The sequence below is a fragment of the Saimiri boliviensis genome, chromosome 2 (genome assembly GCF_048565385.1).
Source record: "Saimiri boliviensis isolate mSaiBol1 chromosome 2, mSaiBol1.pri, whole genome shotgun sequence".
In the NCBI taxonomy this organism is placed as follows: domain Eukaryota; kingdom Metazoa; phylum Chordata; class Mammalia; order Primates; family Cebidae; genus Saimiri; species Saimiri boliviensis.
The window spans coordinates 97,405,655-97,429,073 of NC_133450.1; the positions used below are offsets into that span (position 1 = coordinate 97,405,655).

At 38.8% G+C, this 23,419-nt stretch overlaps 1 protein-coding gene and 2 non-coding genes across 4 annotated transcripts in view; all 3 read right to left on the reverse strand.

Moving 5' to 3' along the window:
* Positions 1-942: 942 nt before the first annotated feature.
* LOC120364077 (U6 spliceosomal RNA) lies at positions 943-1,047 on the reverse strand. The gene has a single exon (XR_005579430.1). It is a non-coding gene; the product is annotated as a U6 spliceosomal RNA (small nuclear RNA).
* A 6,469-nt stretch (positions 1,048-7,516) lies between these two features.
* FRMD6 (FERM domain containing 6) overlaps positions 7,517-23,419 on the reverse strand; it is an 88,666-nt gene continuing 72,763 nt past the window's right edge. For both annotated transcript variants that reach the window (XM_003930528.4, XM_003930529.4), the window contains exons 10-14: positions 23,033-23,207; positions 18,101-18,436; positions 16,883-17,014; positions 12,414-12,505; positions 7,517-10,542 (exon numbers count right to left, since the gene is read on the reverse strand). In XM_003930528.4, coding sequence (XP_003930577.1) covers positions 10,258-10,542; positions 12,414-12,505; positions 16,883-17,014; positions 18,101-18,436; positions 23,033-23,207 — 1,020 coding nt within the window. In that variant the 3' untranslated portion in view covers positions 7,517-10,257. The remainder of the gene's footprint in view (positions 10,543-12,413; positions 12,506-16,882; positions 17,015-18,100; positions 18,437-23,032; positions 23,208-23,419) is intronic.
* LOC120364096 (U6 spliceosomal RNA) lies at positions 14,752-14,858 on the reverse strand. The gene has a single exon (XR_005579449.1). It is a non-coding gene; the product is annotated as a U6 spliceosomal RNA (small nuclear RNA).

Consider the following 23,419-nt stretch of genomic DNA (forward strand, 5'->3'; position numbering starts at 1 on the left):
GATGGGTATTTGGGTTGGTTCCAAGTCTTTGCTATTGTAAACAGTGCCACAATGAATATATGTGTTCATGCATCTTTATAATAGATTGATTTATAATCCTTTGGGTATATACCCAGTAATGAGATTGCTGGGTCAAATGGAATTTCTATTTGTAGATCCTTGAGGAATCGCCACACTGTCTTCCACAATGGTTGAACTGATTTATGCCCTCACCAACGGTGTAAAAGTGTTCCTGTTTCTCCACATCCTCTCCAGCATCTGTTGTCTCCAGAGTTTTTTAATGATTGCATTTCTAACTGGTGTGAGATGATATCTCAATGTGATTTTGATTTGCATTTCTCTAATGACCAGGGATGATGAGCATTTTTTCATGTTTGTTGGCCACATAAAGGTCTTCTTTTGAAAAGTGTCTGTTCATATTTTTCACCCACTTTTTGATGGGGTTGTTTTTTTCTTGTATATTTGTTTTAGTTCTTTATTAATTTATTAATTTTATTAATTTAGTTCATATATTAATCTACAAATATACAAGAAATTATATTAGCCCTTTGTCAGATGGGTACGTTGCAAATTTTTTTTCCCATTCTGTTGGTCGTTGGTTCACTCTAATTGTTTCTTTTGCTGTGCAGCAGCTCTTTAGTTTAATTACATCCCATTTGTCTATTTTGGCTTTTGTTGCCATTGCTTTTGGTGTTTTCGTCATGAAGTCCTTGCCTATGCCTATGTCCTGAATGGTATTGCCTAGGTTTTCTTCTAGGGTTTGTTTTTATGGTGTTAGGTCTTATGTTTCAATCTTTAATCCATCTGGAGTTAATTTTTGTATAACGTGTAAGGAAGGGGTCCAGTTTCAGCTTTCTGCACATGGCTAGCCAGTTTTCCCATACCATTTATTAAACAGGAAACCTTTCCCCATTGCTTTTGTCCAGTTTGTCAAAGGTCAGAAAAAATATGAAACGCTTCATGAATTTGTGTGTCATTCTTGTGCAGGGGCCATGCTAATCTTCTCTGTATTGTTCCAATTTTAGTATACTGCTGCCGAAGCAAGCACCCTTTCCTCTCTTTTCTTTCTTTCTTTTTCTCTTTTTTTTTAAGATGGAGTTTCAGTCTTGTTGCCAAGGATGGAGTGCAATGGGGCAATCTGGGTTCACTGCAACCTCCACCAGGTTCAAACGATTCTCCTGCCTCAGCCTCCAGAGTAGCTGGGATTAGGGGCATGTGCCACCACACCCGGCTAATTTTGCATTTTTAGTATAGAGACGGGCTTTCTCCATGTTGGTCAGGCTGGTCTCAAACTCCCCACCTCAGGTCATCTGCCCACCTCAGGTGATCTGCCCGCCTCAGCCTCCCAAAGTACTGGGATTACAGATGTGAGCCACCATGCCTGGACTCCTCTCTTTTCGTTAATACTCCCTTCTTCAGGTTTACCAATAGTTTAGTTTGCCAGAATCTTTCAAGGTCATTTTTCAGGCACTTACATTTAAACATACACATATACTTATGTATCTTATATTTTTTTATACTACACTAGTGAACTGTATTTTGTCTTTTTGAACATAACGAATGCTGAAGATATTTTAATGTCTGTACATCTTAACCATTTATTATTTTTAACTTCTTTATTAACTCCACAACAAGATTGTGCCAATATTTATTTGACACTTAGATCATATAACATGTTTCTCTTTTCAAATCAATACTGCTAAATTTTTTATGTTTATTTCTATAGGATAAATATTTAGGAATCAAATTGCTGAGTTGCAAGTAATTTTATTCAAAATTTTGGTAGAAACTATCGAACTGTTCTACAAAAATGCAGTATTAATTTATACTACGATAAAAAATTATGAAGTTACCTATTTCTTCACACTCTTACAAACACTAGATATTTTGAATCACTTTAATTTGTCAATTTGATAGACAAAAAATGTCAGTATACTAATGTTTGGTTACCTTGTTACTGGTAAGGTTGAACAGTATTTTATAAGCTGTTTTAAAATTTTTCCTCTGTGAATTGCCCATTCATAGATTCCTCTAATATTTCTACTGTGTTGTTTGGGGGTTTGCAGAATGTCTTAATATGCTATAGATCCAATTATTTGTATTTTGTAAAAGTTGTAGATATTTTCCCCATGTCACCTATCTTCAGGTAATGGTATAGTTTTTAAGCCTTTTTTTTTTTTTTTTTTTTTTTTTTTTTTTTTGCACTCAAATTTATCAAATTTTTTTGTGTGATTTGGGAGTAATGTATGAATCTTAGGAAAGTTTCCCTACCCTAAACATTCTCTATTACTCTCTAATATTTTGATAGTTTTAATTTAAAAATATTTCTTTATTTTTGTGTAAGGTAAAAGGTTGAGGGTTAATTTTATTTTTCAAAAGAAAGCTAATTTTTTTGGCATTAACTACTGCACAACCCATCTTTCCCTCTGTGATTTTAAATGCTGCCTGTTTCATACACTTAGTTCCCGTTTGTAGATTAGACAATTCCTGGATTTCTTTGTTTGTTATATTGCTCTCAATCAGGGATTGGCGAACTGTAGCCTGTGAGCTAAATCCAGCCTGCTGCCTGTTTTTGTAAATAAAGTTTTATTAGAACACAGCCATGTCATTTGTTTACATATTGATGATGGCTGCTTTCAGGGTGCAATGGCAGAGTTAAAGTAGTTGCAACAGAGACTGTATGACGGTGAAGTCCAAAATATTTACTCTTTGGCCCTTTATAGGAATACTTTGCCAGTCCTTGCCCTAAATAGCTATTGTTGTATTAGTATAATTAATAACAGGAACCCAATAGTGTGTTTGCATCCAGAAAGGTAAATACCTCCTCATTGGGTCTATATTTCAAAATATTCTTGGCTATTTCTTGTAATGTCTTTGGGGTAAATTTTACATTTAATTTACTGTTATGGCTGGGTTTAAATGTACCAGGTTTCTATTTTTTACTTGTCCTACTTGTTTTTGGACCCTGTTTTCCCTTTTTGTCTGACTTCTTTTTAGTTTATTAATTTTTTATTTCATTTTATCTCTTATGCCTCTTTGTTTTATTTCTAGGGGTTGCTCTAGAATTTGTAGTATACATCTTTAAGCTATCATAGTGCTCCTTTACATAATATTATACCACTTCAAGTATAGCATAAGAAACTTACAACAGTATACTTTCATTTCTTTTTGCTATTGTGGTGAGACATTTTACTTTTTACATATGTCATAAACCTCAGAATGCATTATTTTTATTTTTGCTTTAAATAGTCAATTATTTTGTAGAGAGATTTGAAGTACTTTTAAAAAATTTTATTTGCCCACAAATTATCATTTCTGAGGCTCTTCATTTTTTTGTGTAGATGTAGTTTTTAAAATCTGGCTTCTTTTTATTATTTTTTTCTTCTGGCCTAAAAGACTTCCATTAACATTCCTTGTGCAGATCTGGTGTTGAGTTCTTTCACCTTTCGTTCACATGAGAAAGTTTTTATTTCATCTTTGTTTTTTGAAGAGATTTTTTGCTAGGTATAAAATTCTCAGTCGATAGCACTTTTCCTTCGATATTTAAAAAGGATTGCTTTTCAAGCTTTGTTAGGCAGGACCAGAGCAATCTAAAGGAATACTCTTGAGTCCTTTATGAGGTGCCCTATGTAGTACAAGGGACTGAAACTGTTCTTGGCCCTCCATGAGCTCCAGGGATGATTGTGCTCTTTTCTCCTGGTTCACTCCATGCCTTGGTGCTTTCCTCTCAGGTACTTACAGGTCAGCACTCAGCTAAAGGCTGGAGGGGAACCTTCTGCATATCTTTATGACCTTCTCCTTCACTCTGTACATCCTCTCTTTCTCTGGTACTCTGGCCTGTGAACTCTGGCTACTTTGGCCCACCTCAATTGTCAACTCTGCCTTCTCAATTCAGGGAGACTACTGGGACCCATTTAATTTCCTCCTGTCTGTGCTGTGGCCTGGGAACTCTCAGGCTGTGAGATGGGGGCATTTATCATGTTTACCTTCTTTAGTTTCCTTCTCTGGGGACTACTCAACTGCTGTACCTATTGTCAAATGTCTAAAATACATTTTTTTTCATTTATATTTTTTATCTTTTTAGTTATTTAACACGGGAGGGTAAAAGCAGTCCCCATCCTTCCATTATGCCTGAAATGTTTCATTTGGGATTTTCATTGGAATTGATGGGAAAACGTGACACATTATATCATTCTTCCTTTTAGGAATAGGGTTTTTCGATTTATTTCAGTCTTCTTTAAAATCCTCCATGGACTTTATGGTCTCACACATTCCTATTGATGTTGTATTTAAAGGCCCCAATACAGGCTCCTTACCTTCTCTCCCAAACCATGTTATTCTTACTCTAGCAATTCAGGAATAGAGTCTAAAAAAGACCCTGGGGCTTCTGCTCCTTAGAGTGACTCCTAGACCTATCCTCTTCCTCCTGCCTTTTCAGGTCAGGAGAAAAGGGCCTGTTCTAGCTTATTCTTTTAAAATGGCAGAGCAGCTTGAGCAGCTCCGGACTAGAGGGTGTGGATGAGAAAACAGTGGATGCATCCCTCATGGAACCCCAAGGGAATGCTGGCTTAGAGCTGCATGGCTTGCCTGAAGCTTTCTTCTGCTGTTATCCACAGTACGGCATGAATGTACTATGAGAAGTAAAACCTGAAGAGTCAACTGTTGATCTACAGGGGGTACTAGCATCTCTATCTGGTTGTGGTGTCACTCCACCTACCTTGTTTATGTTGTGGGCCTGCCTCTTTGACAGATGGGTTACAAATGCACAGAAAAAAATCTCTAATAATGTCTCTGGGCTAAATAGGCATTTATAGGCTAATTAGGGAGGCTGGGGATCTGTGTTCTAAATGTCAAACAACCAATTAAGAAGCAAAGTTGGAACTGAGTCTTCCTTCCTAAGTTGGGAACTATATGTTCTTATGAAATCCATCTCACAGTAATGACAGTAATAAATTGAGGAGCCCTCGGCTGACTACATTGACACTAGATAGGTAAACACCCATCCTAAGTAATGAGTTGGTTAATTATAGCTGTGCCATGTTCATAGACCTTCAATTAATCTCTTGAGAAAATATAACTTTATCACCTACAATGGTTCACAGCATCTAAGCAGGACTTTTCAGAGGTCAGGCTTCTCCATTAACTCAAAATACACGTCTTAAGAATCAAAGGGCTGGGTGGAATTTAGCCTACTTATTTTCATTATACTTCTGTGTGGGGATCAACTGTTATAAAGCACTAGAGAAATGACAAGGCAAATACAAGAATGATAGGGAGGAGATTTTGAAATATTTTGATGCACTCACATTATCCCCACCCTCATACTTGGCCAAACAGTCATACGTAACACCCTGATTTCTAGAATGTGGGTGTATTCAGACTTTCTGAAAGGGTGAGTTGACTGGCCCACTCAAACATTGCTCCACTCTCTGACAGCTTTATTGGCAAAAGAAAACAATGTCATTCTGACAAAATGCCATATACCTGGACACTCTGGAGACCTAACCCATCCTAACTGTAGATCATGCTAGTTCAGGGTATATAGCCTGGCTGATCTATATGGTTCAGGCTCATGTTATAGACCCATGGGTTGCAATCCTGATACACATTAGCATCATTTACAGAACCACCCGAAGACCAAATATATCAGAAACTTGGGGCTGGGACCCAGTCTTTCTAGGTCATTCTAATGTGCAGCCAGGGTTGAGAACCACTGCTGTGAACTTAACTGCATTGCGCCGATTTTTAACATTCAACAAATTTATCAAGAGTGAACTTTAATTCATATTATAAAGCAGTACTTCACTCTAGTTTTCCCAAGTAAGGGAAGATTGCCTATTTCTCTGGTAGCATTAGGAGATGACAAACTTTTGTTTTTAACACAGTCCTTTGGTTCTGTTTCTGAATCTTTTCCTTTTCTCTCTGCTACCAAACCCTCAGGTCAGACCCTCATCACCTTCCAGTTGCCTCCCAACCTTCTGTTAGCATTGCTCCCATTATTTCTCTCAAGCCCCAAACACATGTCTCTTCCTTTTATAGCTCCCTTCAGTGGCTCCCTGCTGTCCCCCAAAAAAACTCAGTGTCCTCATTTGGGTGTTCAAGGCTTTCACCGCTAGATTGGAGCATGATTACTCAAGCCAAAAAACCCCTTGCAGTTCATGCAGGTACCTGACTGACCACTGTTATCTTCACCTTCTAAGCTTTTGCTTGGATAGTTTGTGGCTTACTCCATCCTGCCAGAAGTCCCCATGCACGTTGCAAGTCACAAGTCGTCTTTCCAGTAAAACCTCTGATCTTCCTGCTTCCCATTTCTCACCTCTCAGGTCTTTACTGCCTCTCAGCCAAAGCAATGCCTATATATGCTTTGTAAATGTCTGGCACACAGTAGATGCTAAAAAACAACAACAACAACAACAACAGAACAAAAAAAAAACCAAGTTAGCAAATAAATTTCATTTATCACACTATCAGAATTTGAGTCTGTCTTCCCTCTTAGGGTCTGATCTTTAAAGGCAGTAAGTAACAAGGTGTATATAGTTAAAAAAAAAAAAAAAAAAGCAAGGCTTTTGGAGAAAAGTTTGGGTTTAAAACTCTGCTCTACCAGTCACTAGCTGTAGAATCTTGGGCAAGTTTAACTGTTTCCTCAGCTGTGAAATGAGGGTGACAACTCCTTGAAGGGTTTTGAGGATTAGAATATTAGACACATAGTAGGTACCAAGTATTTTCTTTCCTGGACTCAACTCACCATTTACCAGATACTCTGCAAAATTCACCAGTAACACTCAACTGGAAAACATTTGTTTTAGACTGTATGAATCCAAGTGGCTCTGTTTCACAAAAGCTAAATGTTAGATCTGACAACCCTCCTTTTTCCCATCTAGTCATCAGGGGCATACGAAACCATTAACTTATTTGATTCTCGAGAAACAGTCCCTTGAATTATTATCTCCATTTTATGGCCAAGAAAAGTGGAGCAAAGAGAAGGCAATGGATTTCCCTTCGGAAAAAGATCTGGAGCTTTTCAGAATCCTGTTGACTGACTCTCAGCTCTGGGCTCTTTTCTTAATGCCATGCTGCCCTCAGTCTTGTGAATACATGCTTTTAAATGCAACCATTTGTTTATTTTATAATTAAACCAACAGTCCAATGATGATGGTTTCCAGGGTGTAAATTAAAGTAGTTATTTTAATTAAAATATTTCTTTTTAAAGGAGAGTTTTTTTCAGCTGCATAATTTGGACTGAATAGTTACGGACTAAGAATAATAACAGTACCTGCCTTATGAGATGAGGATTGACTTAAGACATACAATCTGAATACACGTGCAACTGGGTCTGGCACATGGTAGTACTCAGCATCAGCTATTACCATCATTGCCACCAAGACTGCTTGCTTGGAATTCTCTCACATGGAACCTTGTTGTCCTTTACTGTGATCGTTACAGCAAAGAACATGAAGAACACACTGTCACTTCTTAATGCTTCTCGATTGAGAGCTCTAATAATCAAAAAGGCAAATTAAAGGCAAAAAAGTAACTTTATTGAGTACTAATCTTACCATGAAACATCTATAAGAAATAATTACAAAATAACGCAGGTTTTTTTTTTTTTTAACATACTTTTGGTATCATCTTGATATGATGATCCTTTCACAGAAAGGATTATTTACAGTTTATGTAGATATAAAGCTCACTGTTACAAATACAAATGTAGGTTTGCAGAGGCAATATATACGAAATGGGTATACTAACTAGCAATAGATATGTCAGAAATGCAGAATAAATAACAGCTTCATATTTTCCTTTTCCTTTTTTTTATAACAATTTCCAAATACAAAATATGGATTATTCAAAGTGGATTTTTCATATACATATATATAATTCTGCTGCAAACAGTGGATCAAAAAGCAAAAGTGTTCTTAGCATGTTTCATTTTTGAAAACCCACAGGACTATTTATAAATCCAATTAGAAAGAGCATGTGCAAAACCACCAACAATGCCAGCAAAACCTTAGTGATCTGATTTTGGTTGAAGTAGAGAGAAAATAAAGCATAAAGCAGTACCTGTTTACAGTAATTAAATAGGTTTTTCCTTTTACCTTTTGTTCTTAAATATGTCTTTTTTTTTTTTTTTTAAGGTTTGCAAGAAACTCTAAGGGCTAAGGAAATGCACTGCATTATGATCTGGGCTCCTTAGAGTACAAACCTCATCAGGCTTAAACATCATCCATAAGAAATGGTGGATTACTTAATGACTTGTAAGTAAAACAGTCATTAAATGATCCTTTCATACTTTAATCCTTTTATGCAGACTGAGATACTTCCAAACATTTCAATATCTGCAACTTTGGTTCTATTAAAGCATTTGATAAAAGCAAAATAGTTTTGTGACCACAGAACTCGACACAACTTTTTTTCCTTTTAAAGTGTCAGGTGAACCTAATGTGATGAGGCAATTTTGCATACAAATCCGAGACCCAGCACAGGAGGGGCAGGCAGCACAGGCAGGCATGCTCCCGCTCACCATTTGTTGTGTAATACTGACTCCCAGCCACGGGTAACACTGCTTATGTTCCACTGGACCCTAAATCTACTTCTTTGTTACCTGAAAACATAACTTTGTATAAAAATATGATTGTTTCTTTAGAAAATAATATATAGTTTTTTTTTAATAAAACCTGGCAGATAGAAAAAAATGGTATATCAAAATATGGTAAACAAACGTTGTAAAATACTAAATCATTAAAAATATCTCATAGAAAGACATTGTGCTATGAAGTTCTCTCCTGAAGTATGAGCAACGTTTTTACTGTACACCAAAAGATTGATAAATTCACTCCCCTGACTTGGTTTCATTATGTATTGTCACAGCAGCACAGCAGGTAACTGTCTTAAAAATGGCCCTTTCTCATACACTACATCTTCTGTACACCTTTACTTCAAAATTAACAAAAGACACCCCTGGGATCAGTGGTTTTAAACTCTGTTGCATATTAGCTCCATCTGGAGAACTCTCAAAAAAAAAAAAGGCAATTCTACCTGGGTCCCACCACAAGAGAATGATGTAATCAGACTGGTGGGAGACTCAGTCATTATTTTTTAAAAGCTCCCCACACCACATTCTATTATACAATCAGTGTTGAGAATCATGGCCAAAGGCACATGAGGAAACAGTCATTCTTAACTCTATGTAAATCAACTGATTGTCTGCAGGTATCATTCATTCAGTGACATATTCTCAATCTTAAGTAATTCCACGTATAACAGATAGTCATGGAAGCCAAAATGAAGGCATACTAAGCTTTAAACACATATAAACATACACAATCCCATGTATTTATATATATATAATATATACATAGAATATTTTGGTTAAGCAGAAACTAGCATTGCCATGATTTTTTCTTGATAATTAAACAAAGCATCACCAAGCACCAATGTTTTCTAAGACATTTCTCCGTAGTTTTAACAGACACGGGTTTTGTAAACTCCACAAAATGCGTTACGACATGAACATAATTCATCTGTTACTTGGATGAGGAACTCAACTGAATCCTGGAGATTTCTCGAAGATCACAGAAGAGGACACGGCACTCAGCGGGGTGAAGGAGTCACAGGCATCACAGTATATGCACTTCTGGTTTTCTGGTTATTGCTTAATTCATGTCTTGACTCTGCGCAGGTGCTTCCGTCACGTACGTATCTTTGGCTTGCTACAACCTCATGATTTTGACCACTCCATCAGTGTTCACTTTGGGACAGCCTCAGGGAGGAAGCAATGGCTATACAGAGCAACCATCTCTGTTAAAAGAAGAATCTTCCCTCTTTCCTCTCCCAAACGATGAGCATTTTATGAGGGAGTGGTAAAAAATTTACAAGCAAACAAATAAATCTACCATCTTTCACGTGATAAAAAATGTGATTTACATGTAGCTGAACTAAAAAGCATCAGATGAGCAAACACACCACACTCCAATATTCTGAAGGTATTGTAATCAGTAAAACGCACTTCCTTCCAAAGGAGCAATGGGCTTCTGGGCACTTCTCTTGCTGTACATTTTCTGTAGTTCTTCTACTTCTGTGTTTAATACTTAAAGTGCAATTGTTTCAAGGCTTTTGTTTCCATCATCACAAATATTATAAAGAAAGAGTTATGCTTAGGGTGAAGAAGATATGGCACAAGTAATACGTAAAGAACCCATGATTTTCGCATCCTCTACCAAACAGTAAGCTGCCTGTACAGCTGCACACAGATGGACTTTATACAACAAACTCTGGAACTTCATCATGAGTGAGATCCAGAGAAAAGTATTTGCTGGTTCTTTTTACTGGAAAAGCATCTTGCATGTTGATGCACTGCTGAGCCAAGTAACTGTTGCAATAGAGGCCTTCCTCATCCAGTTCATGGCCACATCCAAAGGTGTAACTCTGAGCAGTGTCCTGACACAGACCTGCAATGCGCAGGAAGTCTTTCTGGTAAAGTCTGATGTCATCAAGGCTCAAGCTGTGTCGATCAGTGGAGGTCTTTGGTTTCCGACATATAGTCTGTAAGATAAGGGAAGGCTGAAATGACTTTATAGACTAAAGTGAAAGGTTCGACTATTTGCCTTGTAAAGAGAAATGCTACAGAACCACAAAAGGTTAAGTAATCCTTTTATGTTAGAAAGTGGTTTCCAAGCTGTGGTTTCTGGGCCGTAGGGGGAAATACGCCATCAACACCATCTCCACCAGAAATAGCAGCTAACATTTACCAAGCAATTACTATGTGCCAGGCCCTGACCTAAACACTCGGCATGCCATTAACTCATTTAATCTTCCCAACAGTCCTAGGAAGCAGGCACTATCATTCTTCTCATTTTACGGATAAATAATCCAAAGCACAGAATTGCAAATGCAACAGGAATCCAACTATCCTTAGCATTTCAGAAATCAAGCAATTATCTTGAAATAAGGCCATACAGGTAAAGATATGGTTTCTTTTGTTTGTTTTTTTTCACTAGGATATGGCAATTCAATGTGGCAATACTTTTAGACCAAGGTCTGTTATTAGAAATGGGAAAATAAACCAACTATTATCAAGAAACATAGTTTTGCTTTTTAAAAAGTCAGAATTCTTGGGTTGAATATAAAGTGTTCTTTGTGCTGGGTTGAATATAGAGTGTTCTTGGTGTTGAAGAGGCTGGGAGGCAGGCACCAGGACTCAGTTCCCCAAGACAAGGGCGTGGGATTCTGCCAAATGCTGTACACAGTAGAGGGCAGACTTTTATTATCCCAAGAGGTGGTATTGATGGAAAATAGAAATGGGTTAAAAATGGTTCTGATAATTACATGAATGGAAGATATTTAATGGGTTATTTAAGGAAACCAGCCATTACATCTTTAAATTTTGCTGCTTAGCACCACAAAGGACAACTCTGTTAGAATAAGATGCAATTTTTGCTAAAGGCAAAAGTTCCAGAAGCACGTTTTACTAGGAAGTGTCACATCTGAGTGATCCATTGTGCTGATGTGGTCTTTAAAGGCTCCAACAGGATTTCACACATCGAATCATCTGGTCATTCCCACAAACCCTCAAGGAAGGCACACAATGTTTTCCTCATGATGTAGGTGTGGAATCTGACTATCAGCTATGCCCCAGAAACATCTAAGAGTAGATTATTCACTGGAGTTTTCAGAAAAATATTTCATAAACATCATTTTCACATTATGGTTACTTCAGTGGAAGTAAAAGAAAGAAAAGACATAAGAGAAAAAAAGGGAAGAAAGAGGAGGAGAAAGGTAGAGGACAAGGAGAGCCAGAATGCAAATAAAAAAAGAGAAACATACACAGAAGGGAAAAAAAAAGAGAGAGAGGCAGGAGGAGGGAAGACATGCTCTGGAAGTAGAGCCATCAGTCACACATTACATTCCAATGCTGAAACCATGAGTTTCATAGTATTTTATCTATATTGTTGGACATTTAATAGTTTAACCAGTGATCACAGGTTGTCAAATGCTCTAGGCATAGCATACTTTGAAAATTCAATCTGAATGGAATAACCAGAGTGTGGAAACATTTCTGCCAGAACACATTGACAAAAATAGTATTCTCCCAGGTTGAGAACAAGCAACACACACAAAAACACATGCATGTGCACATGTGGTTCACTTGAGGTCTGAAGATCAGAGGCTACCCAACCATATAAAGTGTGAAGCAAAATACATAGTTTATCTGAGTAAAAAATTGGTCAGCTCAAAGATAAGCAGAACTAGCAAATAAGATGGAAATAAATTCAGAATAAAGCTAGAATGTACGTATCTAAGAAGAAACACTTCCTTAGGGTTTTTAATTTTTTCTCATTTGTATAAATGTAAGTTAATACTTAAAATTTTCTATAATTTATTTCCTAATTTATGTTTTTCACTTTCTTTAATACCTGTGGAAGAGAATCAGTACTCTGGCCACGAAGCTTAACAACTGTTTCTGAAGAGCTCGAGGTGGAAGAACCAATTTCTTTCACAATCAACCCTGAAATAAAACACAGAGATATAAACAACAAATACTTCAAATTATTCATACCTCTTGCCATATAGTCTAACATACTGCTATCAGGAATGAAAAATTCAATATTAACCATTACCAAAAAGTCTCATTGTGACTCTTTGATGGCAGACAACCAAGACAGCACACATTCTCATCTTACAGTAAACAGAGGTTAATGAGTAGGGTTAGAGTGTAGGAAGACGTTTAGAGTCTGAATTTTCTAAAACAAACTTTTAATTAAGCTATTTATGATGAAGTTAGAGATAAAAAGCAAAGACTATAGGTGTAAAGCAGCCTTTTTACTGCATCTCATAAAGCTTCCTCTCCTCCCCTTTCTATACAGCAGCAGCATTAAACTTTACCCTTGCTGAACACATGCCTCTAGATTTGGTTTGGCTTGGATGTATAGTGATGAATTGTGGAGGCTCTGGCCTCTGAAGTCAGACAGATCTGGCTGGATCTTGGCCCAGACAACTAATTAGCCATGTATCCTGGCCAGTTACTTAGCTTCTCAGTGTCTCAGTCTTCTTCTTGTATAAAATGGGGCCAATAACAACACCTGCCCGCTAGTTTTAATGATGATCACACAGTGAACGCATAAAAGGGTGAGGTACAGGGACTATACATGGATACCCTTAGTTCACGACAGCTCTGTTTGGCTGATAGGACACTTGGCACATACCTCCTGCAGCAGATCCCACGGGCAGGAGACAAACCAGGAGGCCACAGTGAAAATTCAGTACTGGGTATTTGAGAACAGTATCCTTTCACCTAATCACCTCAGCACGCAGTGGAAACCCGCTAAAATTTCAGAAGCAGAAATCCAGGGCTGACACTTCCCTACGTGACTGGCATGTGAGTGAAGCATTTAGAAAAAAATGTCTCAGAAGTAAAATTACCAATAAGAACTAGAGGTGTACATAAACAAGGCTGAAATTTTTCTTGCCAATAGATGAAGCAAATGTACTACAGGTCAAGCCCTAGAACCATAAGGCCAATGGCTACTTAAAAAAAAAAAAAATACATCCTCATCTTCAAAACAAACAAACAAACAAACAAAAAACACCTTAAGTAATGTGATTCTTATTCAAATATTGCCAGTAGTCTACAGAATGACTTTTTGGGTTCTATCCCTTAACTCTTTAGAAACACTTCATAATGACTCAGTGTCTAGCATATGCCATAAACACATTTAAGTATTCAATAATTAGTTCAATTGAAACATGAAGACATTCCTGGTTTACAAGTAGACACTTTACTTATGAGACGGAGTCTTGCTCTGTCACCAGGCTGGAGTTCAGTGGCGTGATCTCGGCTCACTGCAACCTCTGCCTCCCAGGTTCAAGCAATTCTCCTGCCTCAGCTTCCCAAGTAGCTGGGACTACAGATGCATGCTGCCACACCCTGCTAATTTTTGTACTTTTAGTAGAGACGGGGTTTCACCGTGTTGGCTAGGATGGTCTCGATCTCTTGACCTCATGATCCGCCCGCCTTGGCCTCCCAAAGTGCTGGGATTACAGGCATGAGCCACCATGCCAGCCTACAAGTTGACACTCTAAAAACTCAGGTGATGACCGGGTCTGGTGGGTCACGCCTATAATCCCAGCACTTTGGGAGGCCGAGACAGGTGGATCACCTGAGATCAGGCATTCGAGACCAGCCTGACCAACTTGGTCACCTCTGCTAAGAATATAAAAATAGCTGGGTGTGGTGGCACATGCCTGTAATCACAGCTATTCTGGAGGCTGAAACAGGAAAATCGCTTGAACCTGGAGGCAGAGATGGCAGTGAGCTAAGATTGTGCCACTGCACTCCATCCAGCCTGGGCAATAAGAGTGAAACTCCTCTTAAAAAAAAAAAGAAAAAAAGACTTAAGTGATACTCACATTTTAGGAGTTAGTACAAACTGCTTTAGTAGAAGATCTAGAACAATATCTTCTAAAGAACATTAAAACAAATCATCACAGAGACATGTGGACTTGGGTCTGTGTGCACTGGTTGGCAACTGGCATGGTTCCTTTTGGATTTACTGGTAAATGTGCCCTCAGCTACCATGCCTGTAAGGTCTTCTCCAAACCCAGATCCAACATTGGGAAAGTCAGCAATGAGCTCGTGCTCAAAACACTGAACCAACTCCTATCAAACTCCGTAGGAATGAAAGACAGAGAGGTATACTTCAGCACTACTCAGTCTTAGGCTGAGGGTGGTTATTCACTTATTTATTTTTTTTGAAAGATATGGAACGCTTCACAAATTTGCATGTCATCCTTACACAGGGGACATGCTAATCTTCTCTGTATCACTGCAACTTTAGTATATGTGCTGCCAAGACATGCACTTAGCTGAATGTTTCATAAGCAACACTTAAATGCTCAAATTGTAGAGAATTTGGGAAACTAGGATGATGTAAGAAATAAAATCATCTATTTCTATAACCCTAACATCCAAAGAAAAAGCTATTAATAGTTTTATGTGTTTTTTAAATACACAGATAAACATTCTTATTTTTAAAGCAGATTTTATATAATTTTTACTGTTTACCTTAACTATCTTACGTTATTAAATACTGTTTGAAAATCTCAAATTTAATGGTTATATACCATTGTATGAATATGTGATAATTTAATCACTTGTTTCTTTTTATTTTTTGACAGAGTCTCACTCTGTCACCCAGGATGGAGTGCAGGGGCGCAATCTCAGCTCACTGCAACCTCCACCTCCCGGGTTCAAGTGATTCTCTTGCCCCAGTCTCCCACATAGCTGGGATTACAGGCCCATGCCACCATGCCTAGCTAATTTTTTGGGTATTTTTAGTAGAGATGGCATTTCATCATGTTGGCCAGGCTGGTCTCCAACTCCTGATCTCAGGTGATCCGCCCGCCTCGGCATCCCAAAGTGCTGGGATCACAGGCATGCGCCACTGCGCCTGGCCTTACCACTCATTCTTTAATTTTTTTAAAATAACAGTTCAATAAACATTTTCATATATAAATCTTCTTAAACAGTCATCCTTTTTACTTAAATTTTATCTCTATTTAAAATTTACAGTGATAAAAATTAAATGCAGAAATATATAAACGCAAAATGTAGGTGAGCTTCCCTAATATTCCCCTTCCCAGAGGCACAGTGGCACACAGTTTTTAGACCATTTCCCTTCCACAAACATATATACATAGAGCTATCTACGGACCTAAAATGTGCATATAATTGTGAATGTTATATTTAATTTAAATTAAAATGTAAAGCAGATGGGCAAAAAGGGGCAAAGTTTGGTATCTGAACTCTAAGCATGTTTACAGCAACCAGCCTGAGGAGGCAGTGTTGGTCAGAGAGTGATTCTCTGCAGCCACAGGCAGAGAATGCTCCTGGCAGAAGATCTGGAGGCCAGGGTTCTGCTGGGTTAGCAAATGGAATTCTGAAACAAAAGATGCCTCCTGCTCTTGAGGACTAAGTGCCAGGATGGTGGTGAGTGTGTATCGGTCTGGATCATCTCTGATTTCCAGTGCCTGGCACCTGGAGGAAGAGGCTCAATGAGCATCAGGGGCTGTGGATTTGCCAGAGTAGGGACAGGTCACCCCAGTTGGGAACTTCATTCAATCAAAGCTGGAAGGAACCGTCAATAGCGTTGGTTGCTGAGGCATATTTCTCTAGAAAACAGACTGATTCATGATGTGTGACAACTGCAGTTAGATGTGACTGATGTCTATAAACAAACCCATACTGCTGCCATTTTTAAAAGATAGTTATCTTACATGTGACAGAAATATATATTGTACATTATATATCTATAATAGGATTATAGTGAATGCATGTTTTCTAGAAGAATTTATACAAATATGGAATTTAAGAGTATCTTTTTAGGTCAACCCATTTTGACACTTTTCCTCCCAGACTCCTCTACGGGTGTTAACACAGTGGGGGAAAAAAAACAAAAAACAAACAAACAAACAAAAACCCTGGAGGCCTACTTCTGTTTCTAGCCATGTAGAATTTGCCCTCTTTGAACTATAGGATAGCTGATCTGTAAAAAGGAGGCCAGACTGAAGGGGTCTACAGGCCTTCTGGATATATTATATGATTCTCAACATAGCCTAACATAGAGAGAACCCTATTGTACAACTACCTTTTGTCCAAAGTGTGGAGAAGAAAATGCTAATTCCCAATCCTGGGTGTTTCTCCTCTTCCCTTTTTTCCACAGAAGGCACAGGGTTCTGCAACTTATGATACTGACCTGGAGAGGCTCTTAGTGCAGCCCAGTCTCTGATCTAGAGCACCCAGCCACCCCTTCTATTTTCTGAGGCAGGTGTTTTTCAGTCCTGGATAACCTGCTACCACGGAAGAAGAACTTCTGTAAGAGCTCACCAGAGTGTCCATTCAGCTTCCGCGACATGAGCATGTCCTCTGTGATGTAGATGCACATGTCTGGGCTGACTTCCAGAGACTCTTCATTCATCTGCTCCAGGTCCCGAGGGTCATCAACCAACATCTCTATTTCTGACGCAGAAGAAGGAAAAGACAGTTAATGACAAAAACGGAAATGGTCGCCATAATATACAACCATATTTTGTGGGTGGCTAGGTAATTATTCATATTTGAAAATAAATTTGCTAATGAGACTCTAACAGAAAACTCCAGGGACAATTCTCAACAGCTGCTACTTGTTCTTTCTGATAGGATTGCTGCATTATCTACATGTTTTCTAATACTATAATTTGCCAATTAATCTGTATTTTTTAAGAAGAAAAACTATACTACCTTGCTGCAATGACAAAGGATAAACCAAAACTGATGGGCCCTTTGCCTGATGCCAAAGCAAGGCTCACTGACACAGGCAGATGAGAAGTTCACAAAGCCCCCCATGTCCCATGGTTGCCTACTCTCAAGGGCACTGAGGGACTTGAGATCCGCACAAATTCTATAGAAACTGAACAGACGGTCTGCACTTTAACAGTCTGTCTTTTCCCTCAAGCCTGAGTGCTATAGCACTTATTTGAGACAGAAAAATAATATAAAAGAGGAACATAAATATTAACTTTGGCTGAGATAAGCCATAGGATTCATCTTATCTCCTTAACACTGAGTAAGTTCCTATCAGCCAGGTGCTATATTTATCTTCTCTATAGATCTGGATACATGGGAGGCACTTAAGAAAAACATTACGAAGTAACTCAGTGGCATGGACTCCAATCTTTATTTTGTGGGGAGGGGTAGAGAAGTTTAAGATGTTTTTGTTACTATTACTGCACTCCACCGTGTTGTTCTAACCACTGTTTTATTTACTCTGGGAATTAGAAATACAGACACAAGGGCTCCAGGACTTATCTCCAATCTACTTCATAGAAACAGCTAAGACTTTGAGTCCACAACCATCTAATCTTGCGGCCACAAAGGATCAAAACTAGAGGGATGTTTGTGCACAGCCAAACACAAGCAACGCAACCAAGTCATTGGGGAAGACAGGGCACTTCTGCTCTATTACTACGACGTAAAGTTCTCTCCAGACACCAGTGCTATAGAGCCAATACTTGAAAAAACTGGGAGAGACTAAAAAGAGAGCCAGTGAGGGGACAGTACTGTTACCATCATCCTGCGAGTCCTCTTCTAGTCGGTCTTTGCCGCCACTCTCCACCCCTGAGGTGTGGGAGCTGCCATGGCTGGTCATAGAGCTGCAGGTTTTCAGCTTGCGGTGGATGGCACTGCTGGAGTAGCTGTCTTCTGGCCCTGTGTCCCGGGGCTTGGTGTCTGCCTCAATGCCCGAGGTGTGGGAACTGCTGTGGCTGGCGGTGGAATGACGAGACAGGCGCTTGTGCTTCATGCTGCCTGCGCTGCTCCCGCTGGCCCGTGACCGCTTTTCTAGCTGGTCCATGTCGAGGTCCAGGTTGTCACTGATGTAAGATTCCCGGTACTGCTTCTTCTCTGTGTGGTGGGGAACACAGTTCATCATAACATCAACCAAGACAGAAGGGACAGCTGGTGAGCTTAAGTGACTCATCAGGCCAAGAACAAGGATAACTTCTAATTCAGGATCTAGTGATTGGAAAGTAGTGATAATTTAGACAGGAACTTGACTTCAGAAGACTGAAAAATGAATAAAAACCAGTGCAACAGATTTGAGGGGGATATTTAAACTACCCAGTTTGTTTTTTTTTAAAGCTCCAAGCCGTAGAAGAGTGGTATTTAAAGTGTAGTCACAGACCACTTCTTGTCTGCAAATTTACTGGTCCATAGTGAAATAAGTTCAGTGAGTGATAATGAACATTTAGAAACTTTTAGAGCTATGTGACATTGCCATGACAGCCACCAATGTGATTTTGTATTTTGTAAAAGTATCCACAGCATATTAAACATTTTAAAAATCTGGGCCTTTTATGCAGATAATTTCAGAAGCATTGCTCTAGAAGACTACTTAATATAATCATGCAAATTGCCATTCATTTTATTTGTTCATTTGTTCAGTTTGTTCCATTGTTAGCTTAGCTCTATCTGCTGAATACAATTTAAAATGAAACTATTCTTCTTAAAATTTCCTGTGAAGATTCTAAAATTTGGATTTTCATTAATATAAGATTGATTTTCTCCACTTAGGTTGAATTAGTAAGGCTTTACCTTCTACTTGGGAAATATCAGTAATCACTACTGGTCTGATGATTTCCAACTCTGACTGGTAAAGCTGTTCTTTAATTTAACATGTCAGTGCTGTTCTTTAATTCAGTCAAAAACACAACACTGCAAAGTCCCTTTTATTACATACTAAACTAACCATTCCACTAAGGCACAAAGTTACAACCCAGCTGCCAGTTACCATGCAACTGATGCAAAAATATTATTTTTGTCTTTCAGGTCAGAAACGTAAAACAAGGAAGAAGTTTAGATTCCTTGGCTTTTTAATACTGTTGAGAAATAATACAATAAAACAATATTAAAAATGGAGAGTGCATTTGGAGAATGTTAAGTTGATCTAATTTTAGAAACTGCTAACTAGTAGACTAATTGGGTTCTCAGGGGCTCGTTAATGGATTTTAATTGTCTTGTTTCTTGGTTAAGTGAAAATACTTGCACGCCTGATGTCTGAATCCAGCTCAGAAATATAATCAACGCAGGCTCCCTACAGAGAAAATGAGCCGCAGGAGAAGGAAAAGATGCCCCTTCTAGGATGCAAAATGCACAAATGCTTGGAGAAGGCCAAGTGTACATTTCTAGGTTCCAGCCCATTTACATCTTTCCAAGGAACTGGCTGAAACTCAAAGGTGAGTACATGTTGCCACACGGGAAGTAGGATGAAACCAGACACCAGAGCCCCGTGCACACATCATCAAAACAAAAATGCATCCATGTACAACTCATCATTTAGAGGGTAGACTAGGTTCTAATAATCCCTATCTTCTAAATCAGCAGGCATGAGATGAAGGTGGAAAGCTAAAGCAGTTTGTAAAAATTGTCATAGTTTCTATTCACTGTGGTTTCACAATAATAGCCATGTGGCCCTTGGATGAGTAGTAAATGAAGAGAAAAAAGTAAAAGTCTGTAAGTTGCTGGAGTGCCATTGCTCTAACATAATTAGGAATTGTGGGTCTAATCATTTTAAAGCTTTTCTGCATCTTTACACATAGCCTTTTTACTCCCAACTTTCTGATAGGTTCAGAGGTCATTATAGTTCCTCTATACTCACTAGAGTATGCTCACGAGAAGACAAGTACTTGCCAGCCTGTTTTCTACCTATTTCTGTGAACATGTTAGCATGGTCTGGGTGTTCCACATGGCTGGCTTCTGTTCCTAGTGCTGTATCAGACCCTCTCCAGATATTTAAGAAGCTTCACACCACTCAGTTACAAACTGAGAGAAATTTAAATAATTCTGAAATTTATTTTAAGAAATGTAAAATGCAACCTCTCATCCCCTTAATAATCACTAGGGTCAACACTGCAGATCATCAATATGCCTGTGCTGTTTCTACTCCCTCTGTTGTAAAAGCCCAGACACAATGAGGTTTTTCAGACACTGTTTCAGAAAATAATGCCGTAAATGTGACCACTTATCCTAAGAATAAGCTCCAGCTGTTGAATAAAGTTAGGCTTGCAAATGTTTTCTAATGACACAAGGCATGTTTTTCTTTCTCTTTTAAACCCTATAGAAAAATTCTTGTGATCATTTTCTGCTAAAATGCTAAAATAGTGTTTCAGACAAGGTGATTCTAAATAAAATTAAATTAAGAAAAACACAGACTGTCTTTATGCTGTTTTTTTGTTAAACTAAAGCCCAAAAAAGGGCTTTTCATGTTAAAATGATAGAGCCTTTAAACGTGGGTGAGATCATTGGATTCAGGCCAAAATTGGCCCAGAGAAACTTGGTTTCAGGCCTTTTCCAGACCTGGAAAACCTCTAAAGTAGAAGAAACTACATATGTTTTTCTTTGGAAGAAAAAAAAAGGCTTCCTCCAAAATCTGCCTCCCCTCATCCAAATAAAAGATCTAGTCTACGTCTCTTTCATTCCTTCATTCCCCTACTGCTATGGTTTGAAAGTTCTCTCCTAAACTCATGTTGAAGTCTAATTGCTATCATAATAGTAAGAACTGGGAGCTTAAAGAGACGATTAGGTCACAAGGGCTCTGCCTTCGAGAATGGATTAATGCCATTATTGCCCTAGTGGGTTCATTATGAGACGGAGTTAGGCCCCCTTTTACTCTCTCTCACCCTCTCTTTGCCCTTCTACCTTCCACCATGGGATGAAGTAACAAGAAGGCCCTTGGTAGATGCTGGCCCCTCAATCCTGGACTTTCCAGCCTCTAGAACTGTGAGGAAATAAACTTCTGTTCTTTAGAACTTACCTAGTCTGTGGTCTTTTGTGACAGCATCACGAAACAAATTAAGATACCTATACTAACTTAAGCCTCCAAATATACCTGACACTATGTTTGGCAATGAACAAAGCCTCTCTGAGAACTCAAAATGCTTTGTAATTTTTACCTTAGAACCTACAGAGGAGGATCATTAATTCTTTTAGGCTCTAAAGGGATCTCTTACGGTCATCTGAACAAAAATGTGCTAAAACGCATCAGGCAGAAAGCTGACAGAACAAATGAATTTCTCAAGGTACCATGTTAGACATTTAGGACTGAAGCTGACTTGGCAAATTATGAGCTCTGCACCTAATTAAGACGCCTGCCCTCACAGGTTCTCCTGCTTCTTCATCCTCCTCCTGTCCCCATCTGAATTCCTTTTAATATTCATGTCAGCATAGGAGAGAGATATTTGTGGCACTGTTGAGTCATCGTGGAGAAGAACTGGCAGTCTAGCATCAGCAGAAGCCAATACACCTGACAGTTATACCAATTCTCTCTGAAGACACATGCAGTTTGTGGCAGACAGTGAGGAATGATTCATGTTCTAATCGCTATTAAATTACAAGAGAATTGTCAAACCGGATCTCACTTGGGTTGAGAGAGAATTTTTGAGAGAAATCAATCAGAATCACAAACTTGTACAACGTCTTTTGTTTGTTTAAGAAGGGATGGGTATTTGCCTTGTTTCTAAAAGAAAAATGAGGTCTGAGGTGTCAAAATTTATCTCAGACATAAACCTAAGATATGAATCTTCATCCTGGTGTTCATACAAATACCCCAAATCCAATCTAATCATATTGCTGTTAGCTATTACTACAACGTGAATTTGCAAAACAAATTTTTGCAAAACAAACCTTTGAAAGCATAAACAAAACCCCAAAGCATGAAAAAAAAAATACGTAATGTAGCACTTTTGGAGATTAGGGTTGGGGTGTATCAAATGGAGGAAATCCAGGGTGCCACAACTCAAGATAAAAGGCTGTTAGATTAATGTTGTTAGTTGAAGCCTCATGTTACAGACGCTAACACTGCCTTCTTTCCCATCCTGACTTGCTTCCCTTTCCAGGTCCAGTACTCTGGGGCCCCAAAGACTGGTCTATTTCATCTGCATCTCAGCAAAGCCCCCATAGGACTAGCTGACTTCCCTCTCCTTTGTTTGACATTCTTGCCAGACCAGACTTAGGGGGCCTCCCAGCTGTTAATCAGAGGCTGGAGACACATCTGTAACCCACCTTTATTGTGACTCTAACCCTAAGAAATAATCACATTGGAAGGAATTCCAGATCACTTGTGGATAATAGCACCAAGGTGTGTCACTGTATATACAAAGCTTTAAAAGCAGATAAAATCTGAGTTGCAGATAAACCCTTGCCCTGTGCCTTAATGGGGTGGCTTTTTGCAAGGATTTTCAAGTCAGGCATGGGAAAACATTAAAGACCGAGACAGCTAAATGGGGTCACCTCAAGATATTTTGAATAGGTGCCAAGGTAAGTGGAGCTGAAGCCTAACCCTTTGCCTTCTGGAACATAATGAGATGTAAATAGAAATGCTGCTCTCAATCGGAAAGTCCCAGTCCCAAAATCCAATTCTGTAGGAGTTCAAGACCCCCATCCAGAGTAAGAGGCATGGGTGCAAAGGTACAATTTGCTTCCACACCCTGGACCCTGCGATACCTTCGTTTTCCTCCAGCTTCCGGATGTGGCGCAGGACAGGCTGCAGATTCATGTAGAGGCGGTGGCTGTTGCTCAGAAGTTGCAGGAGGTGTCTGGAGCGCATGGGGCACCCCGTGTAGTATATGAGCTTCCGGGCTGAAGGCAAGCCATCTGGCAAAATCTCAAATTTCTTGCCCTTTGGAAGGAAACCATGAATCAAATTCAGGAAGAAAAAAATCTCTCATTGGCTTGCCAAAGTCCCCTTTGTTTTCTATTTAGTAAGGAAAATTATAGATTCTGAAATAAATAAAGTTTCATTTAAAATTCCTTGTGGGATAAATTACCGTTTTCCCTTTCAAAAATGTCATAGGACAAAAATTTAGGAAAGCATCTAGCCATAAGGGTCTG